Source organism: Pteropus vampyrus, unplaced genomic scaffold (genome assembly GCF_000151845.1).
Source record: "Pteropus vampyrus isolate Shadow unplaced genomic scaffold, Pvam_2.0 Scaffold120, whole genome shotgun sequence".
NCBI classification, from domain to species: domain Eukaryota; kingdom Metazoa; phylum Chordata; class Mammalia; order Chiroptera; family Pteropodidae; genus Pteropus; species Pteropus vampyrus.
In genome coordinates, this window is record NW_011888901.1 from 4,070,965 (window position 1) to 4,081,388 (window position 10,424).

The window sequence follows — 10,424 nt, forward strand, 5'->3', positions numbered from 1 at the left end:
AAAAAGGGGGAACCACAACCTAAATCTTATACCTTATACAAAAATTAATTCAAAATAGATCAACTGTGAACCACAAAAGTATAAAACTTTTACAAAAAAAAGAGAGAGGAAAAAAAGGAGAAAATATTCAGGATCTAAGATTAGGCAAAGAGTTATTAGATTTGACACCAAAAGTGCAATCCATAAAAGGAAAAGCTGATAAGCTAGATCTCATTAAAATTAAAAACTTATGTTCTGTTAAAGGCTCTCTGAAGAAGATGAAAAGACAAGGTGAAAACTGGGAGAAAATATCTGCAAACCACATATCCAACAAAGGACTGCACTCTTGGGCATTTATTCCAGAAAAATAAAAACATATGTTCACATAAATATCCTCACAGGAATGACTAGCGGCAGCTTTACTGGTAATAGCCAAGAAGTGAAAATAATACAGATGCCCTTCAACAGGTGAATAGTTCATTATATGATGGACTACTACTCACTAATAAAGGAAAAAACAATTGGGACACACAACAATCCGGACAAATCACCAGAGAATTAAGGTGAGTGAAAAAGCCAATCTCAAAAGTTACAAATGACATGATTTCAATTAGATAACATTCTTGAAACGACAAAATAATAGAAGTGGAGAACAAATGCCTGGTTGCCAACGGCTAAGGACAGGGTAAGAGCAGGAAGGAAGTGGTTGTGGCTGTCCCAGATAATATGTCACAGGTAACTGATGATGGAAATGTTCTGTATCTTAAATATACCAATGTCAATATACTGATGGTGGTATGTATTATAGTTTTGCAAGATGTTACCATTAGGAGAAAATGGGTAAAAGACACGAGATCACTGTTATTTAACAACTGCAAGCGAATCTACAATTCTCTCAAAATAAAAATTAGGGGTTTTAATGGCATTATTACAAAATAAAGTTTTGTTTTGTTTTCTTAAGGGCATTTGTCTCCAAGAAATTATCAGCCAAAGTATTTGTCATCAGATTTTACTATTTCTAACTTTCATGTTGACAGGTAATAGAAGAGCTCACTAGAAAATTCATCTCTAACAACCTAGTCTTAAAGCATTTACCAAGCGCTTGTCATGTGTAACTAGGAGCTAAGGAAACAGGCAAAGACAATGTAGGATCAGAAGAGTTTATACTTCTAATGAAGTTGAGCAAGAACTACAGTACTGAACTCAAGATAGCTTCATAAGATGCTTCATTATTCCTGCCCATAATCATAAGTATTTCTAAGCAGAAAACAGGCAGCACTTGACCAGTGTATGACCAACTTATGTTTAAGAAACTCTAAAGAATGTCTTCTTCCTTTCCTTACTCCCAGCCAGTATAATACTCTCTCTCACCAGAATCCCGTTCCCAAGCCCTGGTCTCCTTATCTCACATCAGCCCAAATCACCACCCTACTATGGTGGCTGTGCAGAAACAGGCCAAGGAAAAGATCATACACATGCACGTGATGCACACACACATTCTTTTCTCATGCCCAAGCTGCTCCAATTCCTCTGAACATGAACATCAAAAGAAAGAAGAGAATGACAAAGGGGAGAAACTGGTTAAGACCTCCAGCTGCCAGGCCTCCTCTCACTAGTTATGCTATCAGGAAAAGAAAAGGGAAAGAGAGCACGCAGCCTGTGAGCGCAGAGGGGGGAAAGCTATGCTGCATCATTATCCCACTCTCCCAGCTCTTACCTCCCTCAGCCTTCACAACACGAAGGCCCCCAACTCTGCCCACCTATCCCCACTCCTTTCCCACAATCATCTCCCAAGCACCTCCTGCCTTTTAAAACACTAGTCTCCTCTCAACTTGCTGCAGCTATGCCTCAGGAATCACAGTCCAAGAAACCGGGAAATAAATACTGAATGAATATAATTCATCATTTGTTATACTCTAACCCTTGCCCTCTAGTAAAGCTTTGCTGTAACTGTAGTCCATTTCAATGATTGGTTACTTTTAGAATTAGAGGTTTAGTTTATACCAAGAAACCTAATATTAAACTACTATTCACACCCACTGGGCAAGAACTGCTTTCACCACTGTTAATATATCTTGCCTGTCTGGCTTTACACTAAGACCCAGCAAGTGAAGCCTCTAAGAAGTCAAAATGATATCCCAAGAAATGTGAGGGCAAGTTACTTTACTCTAGCCTACAGCTGCACATTCAATTCTAATAAACTTAGTAGGTTTCCAAGTTCATAGCTAATCAGAAGGAATATATTTCATAGTTGAAAAGCATCCCTTTCACTCACCCACCATTAGCTGACTGCCTAAGAAGTGCCAGACACTTGGAGACAGGCATTGACCAATACACAGTGATCCCTATCCTCCCTGGCTTATGTAGAGGGGGCTCAGACAATAAATTAAGTAAAAATAACTGTAAATAAAATAATTACAAAGTGTGACAGTTACAAACAAGTATATAGATAGAACTGAGAAATTTGCACTTACTTGGGATATGAAGAAAAATGCCCTAACACTGCTGAAATACAGAATAAAAAATTCATATACTTTATTGACCCCAATATACTCTAAAATTTACTTTTAAAAGTTAAATCCTAGATGCTGGCTTTTTACCATCTCTTTATGTTAAAATCTGAATGCCATTCCAATTTCCTAGAGTAGAAATTGTAAATGGATGGCTTAAGGCAACATTTCCATAGGTGGTGATTATCAAATATGGGTCACTGAGAAGTGAAGCAGGAAGTAGGCCAAATAGTAGGCCTTAAACTTAGCCTAGGATTAAGAAATACAAATTGGTATTCACAAAAGTCATGAGGATGTAAGGTATAGCATAAGGAATATAGTCAATAATATTGTAATAACTATATATGGTGTTAGATGGGTACTATATTTATCAAGGTGATCACTTCATAAGTTATATGTCTAATTATGTTATATACCTGAAACTAAGATTGTATGTCAATTATAAAAAAAAAATAAAATAAAAAAACTTGGCCTAAGGTGGGCCCTGTCATAAGAAAAGACAGTCTTCCGTCTTTGTCAAGATCACTTAGCACCCTGCTCCCTGGGATCCACAATCCTTACTAGTTCCATACTTCAGTTGCTTTAAACAACTTCAGTAGATTCACCTGAGCACAAAGCCATCTTGTGGAAAAATTTTTTTAGAGAAATGGAGTATATTCCAATGAAGCAACCAACAAATCAACCTCACTTAAACTGGAGACTGCCAAGTAATTTAAAACACTAATATTGCTTTCTACAATATTTAGCTCCAATCAAAACTCAAGCACATCAAACAATCCTTGGGGAATATTTAAAAAATTACCAAACACAATAATCTAATGTTAAAATATGCCAACTAGGACACCTAGTTGACCGTCAATCTGACCCACAGAGGGGATAATCTAAATTTCCATCAAGGAAGTTGCAAATGCCTTGGAGAAAAAATGAATGCAGGCTTCATGTGGGCTTCAGACAGAAAAAAACAGCTCTGAATTGTCATTTTAGAAGAAACCTAAATTTCAAATGTAATTTCTTCAAATTTAACGCCAAGACTTCTGTTAATTTGCTTGGCTTTGCTTTCTTAAACAAAATTATCTATAGACTGAAGACTCTAGATCTGTTCCTTGCTACTGTATCTACTTCTTGCTAAACATTTTATAAAGCCTGACAATGTCACCTCTGAAAGCTTCCATCTGGCCTTTCTTTCTAAACACCTACATGTGTAAATTAGGAGGAAGGAGGGAGATTTGTACTCCAGTCCTCTTGTCACAAATTAGGAATTGGAATGATCTTTTTTAAATGATCTCCAGAGAATCCTCCACTAAGTCCTCCCTTCACCCAGGTCCTTTGTAATCACCAGGAAATTCTCTTTAGTCTCTAAGGCATCACTCTCAAACGCTCCCATCTACCTGCGCTGCTCCTTTCTGTTGCCATGGAGAACATCAGCCTCCTAACAATCCTGCAAAGACCTGCCCCCTCAGATACATCATCATCTGCTCAAAAGCCTCTGACTTCCCCTCTCACTCAGAATAAAAGTGAAAGTTCCTATAAAGGCCAAGCTCTACACCATCTAGCCTGCCACCTCAACTCTCTAGCCTCATCTTTTTCTACCCTTTCCCTCACCCCCTGTTCACATCTTCACACTAATTTTCTGCCTGGAATACTCCTTTCTCTCCATGAGGGGCTTTCTCAAATGTTACATCCACCACCACCTCCCCACATGTAAAACTGTAAATTTTCAACTCCCTATCCCCCTAACAAACTTTCTACTTAGTTTATTGTATTAACTGTTATCCTCAATATAAATTCTAGGCATGAAAGGATTTATCTGTCTTGTTCACTGCTGTATCCCCAAGGCCTAGACCAGTGTAAGTTACCTGACAAGAGTTCAGTAAAAATTGTGAATGAAGGAGTCATTCGCTTAAGAAATGTCTGCCAGACCCTCAGCCCTGGCCAAGTTTGTTAAAGTCAAGACAAATGAGACCCTGTCCCTGCCTATAATGCACCAGATTAAGAACCGCACCACAAACAAAAATGTGCAATACAGGGCTGCAAATTAACACCATGGGCAGTCGTGCCAAATGTTCAGAGTAAGAGACCTTAGCTTCGCCTTTCTGGGAACCAGTCCAGCTTCCCACCATCGCGCAGTTCTCCAGGGATTTCCTCTTGGTTCCTGAAATGGCCCACTTGCCCTCCCCAGCGCTGAGAGGTTATTTGCCCAGAGGTGCAAAGTCCGGAGGCTGGGCACAGGATTTAATGAAGCTAACTTAAAAGTCTTGGCTCTTCAGCCCCCACCCCCTCTCCTCTGCCCGGTGGTCCACTAACCACAGCAGCTTGAAAATGAAACCCACTGAGACCAATGAACCCTCTCCTCTCCCTTAAACACGTACTGCTTCCATCATCCCCACCTGCTCCCGGCGTCCCCTTCGGCTCCTCTCTGCGCGTGCGCGAGCAGACCTACATGGGGTAGCGCTACGCGGGCCGGGCTGCTACGGATGGTCACGCCCCCAATGTAGAGCTGGCTTTTGATTGGCTGCCCGTCTCTCGCCCGAGCTTAGTAGGACAGGCTTGCGACTACTCCTCTAAAGGCGCTGCCAGTCCAGTGTTGTGCCACTGTTTCCTGCTCGTCGCCGCTTCCGCAGGCTCCCTGGAATCCTTACAACCAACCCTGCCGGCATGTCTCAGGTATAACGCGTGCCCAGCTTCGTTGCGAAAGTGCAGCTGGGAGGGAGGCGGTTGAGGGAACCATCCCGCAGACAGAACTCCGCAAGGTCTTTCCCTTCCTGGCTTCGATCTTCCTACTGGACCCATGCCCAACCTTGACTCTTTGAACAGAGCCTTGTAAGCGGAACTTTCCGGTTTGGGATTCCCAGCGCCGCTAGCCGCCCCCGCAACTGCTGGAAAGTTGCCCATCGGGTGGACTTCGCGGAGAAGCAGGGATAGGAATCGTAGGTGAAGGTCCTAGGTAGAAAGATGGGAGGTGGAGGGTTGCATGGATTGAAGGAGTAAGGGAACTGAGTCCCCCATCCGGAAGGACAGGACAGGAGTAGGAGCACCATGCCAAGTGGACAAGCAAGGAGACGGAGGTGAGAGCTTGAGTGTCCGGCGTGAGGGAGGGGAAGGGTGCGCCTGGGGAGAGGTGTCTCAGAGGCCTTTCCCTCCCTCAAATGTAGTTGTGGGGCGACCTTTGGCTCCTCTCACCTCTCTCCAGACCATCACTGGGACAGAGGTCAGCGCTGGATGCCCAAGCCCCAGGGGAAGGGGGCCAACGAAGTCAGGCCACAAACCCTGCTGTACTCATACTCTGTCTCCTTCTCTCAGTTGTTTCAAGCACACTGTGTCACCCCTATCCACAGGTCAGGGCTTCACTGGGATCTCGGCCTCTCCCCAGTCAGACCCGGTAGTGACCAGGCAGTTGGCCTCGCTGCTTTTCCTGCTAAATATACTCCCACTGCAGGTAGTTTTAGCCTGCCTCCTTAACCACTGTATTTCCAGTGCCTGAGACCTGGTATAGCGAGAGCTCCTTATACATAGTAGTTGATCAAATAAATGAACCAAAGTGCTTCCCCTTTTTGTTTTGCTGAATCTTTCTAGCTGCCCTATTGTGGAGAAGAGGGGAGATGAGGGGAAGGGTCTTTTCCTCACTTGCATTGCAGCAGAAGTGCTGCATTTCCAACCCCTCTATTCCCTATTACTGAGCTCTATTTGGGCCTCTCCTCTCCCTCATATTTAGGCAGAGTTTGACAAAGCTGCTGAGGAGGTTAAGATCCTCAAGACCAAGCCATCAGACGAGGAGATGCTGTTCATCTATAGCCACTACAAACAAGCGACTGTGGGTGACATAAATACAGGTATGCTGAGATGAGTTTGGGAGGGACTCTTCATCAAAGCAGGCTCAGCGGCCTCGATTGGTACTGGAACTCTTAATCTGTGGGAACTTCACACGAAACCACCCCAGGTCCTATTCTTGGGCAGGGCATAGTGACGTTTCATGATATTCCTGGGGTTTAAGCTGGGAGAGGCAAACACCATGTCCCTAGATGGGGTTCGTACACCCTGCACTGGTTTTGGTAGCTCAGGTAGCAGAATTCAAATCCTAGTTTTAGAAAGACTTCACTGATTATCAAGAGCATTTCCCACCTTTTCCAAAGGCCCCACCTTGGAACTGACTTGCTCCAAATTCTCTGCTCAGTAGTAGCTTTGTTAAAACATACTGCTTCCACACCAGATGAGCAAGATCAAAGTCTTGGAGCACTTGGGAGCCAAGCCAAGCCTAATATCAGAAGCAAAGAAGCAGCTGGCTTCCTGGGGCAGGTCAGAGTGTTTTTACTGAAACAGTTCTTGATGACCATTTGTTCTCTGTCAAAAAGTCTTGGTACAAATTTTGAAACCATAGTTTAGACTACCTTATTCTATAATACTGCCTTTCTTGCCTTGGCCAGTTTTTATTCTGCCTCAAAGTCCCTAGAACTCAGATATATATTAGGCAACAGCACAATTCAGTTCATACAAGGGCTCAAAGATGGTGGCCATGGCAGCACAGAAGGCCATCACTTATACCCCTGTTCAGGAGGGTGAGCATGGCCCCCAGTTCCACTGCAGTTGGGGTGGAGGATAGAGCAGGTGTGCTGGCTGCTAGCCAGCTGGAAGCAAGAGAAGGTGCCAAATCAAATTTGGGTTTATAGGAAGGGCTGAAGTGAGAAAGGTCTTGTGGTGAAAGTGAGTTTTACATGTCCTCCCAGGGAGAGGAAAGAAGTAGAGATAACCAGATTGGCTGAGAAGCTCTTCAGCCAGGCAGTATTTTCACAGACATTGGCCTCTGCCCTGCTTTCACATGAGGTTAGGTAGACTGACTTGGAAATCACTTCCTGATCAGGGAAGTATCAGCACACTAGGGCTGCACGATGCAATACAGTAGTCACCTAAATTTCAACTGAAAATAGTTCAAATTTTAAAAAATCAGAAGTTCAGTCTTCAGTCACACAAACCACCATTTTACATACTCAGTTACCACAAGTGACAAGTGGCTTCTGAGTTGGACAGTGCAGATGTACAACATTTCCATTGTCACAGAAAGGCTATTGGAGTGTGCTGCTGTAAGATTCGGATGATGACTCTGTAGGTGCATCTTCTCCCAGGTATCCCTGGGAATGCTTCCCTGAAAGCACTTGGGAAGACTTGATGTTCCTCTAACACAGTGGTCCATGCTATGGGCACTGCGATTGCTCTCCTTGGCTTTGTTCTGAGCGTGGCAGTAAAGTAAGTAAGCAGGGAAGTAATGAGTGTGTTTCCCAAGTACAACTGATAACAGGTCTGTTAGTATACAATTATGGTATAACTTAAACTTGCCCTCAGGAAAAAGCTCCCACAAATCAACAAGAAATAGACTAACAATTTGGTAGTAAAATGGGGCAAAGATATGAACAGACCCGTCACAAGAAAGGACACCCAGAAATCTGATAACAATAATGCCTGAGGGAGAAAAATGGGGTAGGAGGAAAATTTTATAGTATACCCCTTTGTAGGATTTGAATTTTAAGCCATGTGCATGGATGTAATGTTTGTTTGTTTGTTTAAGATACAGATTTTTAAAAGACATTTTGGAGTTATTTTACTTATAAGACAAGGACTTTTTAGTAATGAGAATAGTTTTCATCCTATTCTCCAGATTTTGAGTTTGGATTTCTGTACACCATTCTAGGCCCATTTAACTTCTTGACAGAGTGTAGAAGGAAAGGATGTAATAAAAGATGGCTTTCATGGCAAGAAAGTTGATAAAATTCTCCATTAACTTGAAGTCAATCTAATGTCTTTCTCTTCCTTGTTTAAGAACGGCCTGGGATGTTGGACTTCAAAGGCAAGGCCAAGTGGGATGCCTGGAATGAGCTGAAAGGTAATTGTTTTAATCAGTTTCCCTAGTTTGCAAAGCCCAGTAATGAAATACTTACTCTTCATTATGGAGTGCAAGGGGTGAGGAGAGAAAACAAAGTGGATGAGACACATTCTGGAAACCAGCTTGACTTGGGTCAGAATGGAAAAAAACTGGGCCACCTACTTTTTCTCCTAATACCATTTATGTCTTTTCCAAAAACACAATCTCCAAGCAGTAGTATCATTTGGAGAGGAGAGCCTGGGAACAGGCCACTGAAAAACAGATTGGGAGGCAATATAGTTGGGGAGGTCTTTATATATATATTCAGAATAAGGAGTGGTTTCCTGCCCACACCATCCTCATACCCCACAAGGCCTGTCAGTGACCCCATAGCCCAAGCAACCCTCCCCAGTTCCCTTCCAGCCAGAAAGGTACAAAAAAGAAAGGAATGAGCTAATGCATGGCAAGCTTCTGGCACCTTGTCAGCTCAGTGAATGGAGCTATTATATGCTAAGCAACAGCAGCCAAGAAGTGTCCCGGCTCCTACTTAATCACGTGCCACAAGACCCAAAAAATGGCACTGAAGTGCCTGCCAGCTTTTGTATTCTTGCTAGCTGGTTTCTAAATAAGCCCTCTGTCTTCCTGCAGATGAGAAACCCTTGAATTCAAAAGGGGCCAGAATGCAATAAAAATACTCCTAGGATTTGCAAGTGTCTGGAACAGGAATGCCCGTCTGTCCATTTTCATTGGGCATTTCCATACCATCCTCAGGCCTCATGCCTTCTCCAGTGCTTCAGAACGTGCTCCAATTCCATGAAATCCAGAAAACTGGGTATTACTATCTCTAATGGATATAGTCAGTGTTCTTTGTACCACATCAAGAAAGCAAAAATTTGCCTAATTCCCTTCCCAAAGCCAGCTGCTTTTGCTCAGAGTTCTCAAAACTTTTCTTCTAGCTGCTCTCGGGAGAAGAGGGTGCCTAGCTTTGCTTTTACACTGCCAGCTTAACAGCTCTACAAGATAAGAGCCCAACAGAGAAATACTTGATAGGTCAAAGCCAACTGTGAGAGTCAGCAGGACCGATGAAGTCACCATGGCTCCCTGTGTTAGGCTTTCCTGCCTATCTGAAGGGTCCAACTTTTCTCCCAAGGCTCAGACTAACCACTCACTCCTGACAGTGGGAGATTCACATGGCCAGCAGGCCAGTGACAGGCCTCAGCACAGCCACACACATTGGCTCAGTGCTCTATGGAGCATTCACTGTGGGCCAGGCTCCTCAAGTACACCAAATCCTGGCCACATCTTTTAGGTGTAGGTAGTAGGACCCCCACTTCACAGTCGAGAAACTGAGCCCCAGAGTGTTGAATTGGGGCTTTCTGGGGCTCTAAAGCTGCTGCTTTTCAACCATGCTACCTCTCTGACAAAAAAAATCCTGTTGATTCCTTACAGGGACTTCCAAGGAGGGTGCCGTGAAAGCTTACATCAACAAAGTAGAAGAACTAAAGAAAAAATATGGAATATAGGACTGGATTAGGCTGCTAGCCATGCATTTCATCTAAACTGATATCATGCCTTGTTTTTCTATTTCTGCGGATGAAGTGAAGTAATGAAAATAACCAGTCAACCCTCTTCCTCAGCACTGTCCAGAGTATAACTCGAACAGATTAGGAACTAAAATGGTTATAGACCTTGCTGAGTAGTTTTTATCTGTAGATCAATTAAAAGTACATTTGTTACTTTAAGTCTTTGGTAATCTAGTTTCTTGAAATAGTTTACTCTGTTCTGATCTCGCTTCCTCACTTCATTTTCTAAAGATTTTGTCTGGAATTATTTGAGCTCGCCCTCTGTACTCTGCGGAAGTATGAGGCAGGTGGTCCCACCTGTTCCAGGCCTGGGGTACACTCATCTCCTGTGGAGAGGGAAAGTGTTATAGATGTGGCCTTGCCCACTTCATTCTCCCTCCCAATCCCAACTGTACCCATCAGGCATGCTGGCTGAGACTTCACTTTGCAGATACTTCCAGCTCTCTGTCGGTAACATTGTTGGCCTCCTGCTCTGAGGAAAGTAGTGTTGATGAGTAAGGT

General features: G+C 43.3%; 2 protein-coding genes across 6 annotated transcripts in view; one reads left to right on the plus strand and one right to left on the minus strand.

Moving 5' to 3' along the window:
• CUNH2orf76 (chromosome unknown C2orf76 homolog) overlaps positions 1-4,945 on the minus strand; it is a 60,491-nt gene extending 55,546 nt beyond the window's left edge. For 3 of the 5 annotated variants that reach the window (XM_011366080.2, XM_023534115.1, XM_011366079.2), the window contains exon 1: positions 4,568-4,870. The gene's annotated coding sequence lies outside the window, so the exon portion shown is untranslated. The other 2 variants (XM_023534112.1, XM_023534113.1) reach the window with 2 other exon arrangements.
• Positions 4,946-4,969: 24 nt separating this feature from the next.
• On the plus strand, positions 4,970-10,082 carry DBI (diazepam binding inhibitor, acyl-CoA binding protein). Its single transcript, XM_011366081.2, has 4 exons — positions 4,970-5,153; positions 6,202-6,319; positions 8,299-8,361; positions 9,790-10,082. Exons 1-4 carry the CDS (start codon positions 5,145-5,147, stop codon positions 9,861-9,863), a joined length of 264 nt encoding a protein of 87 aa, XP_011364383.2. The 5' UTR covers positions 4,970-5,144; the 3' UTR covers positions 9,864-10,082.
• Positions 10,083-10,424: the final 342 nt, after the last annotated feature.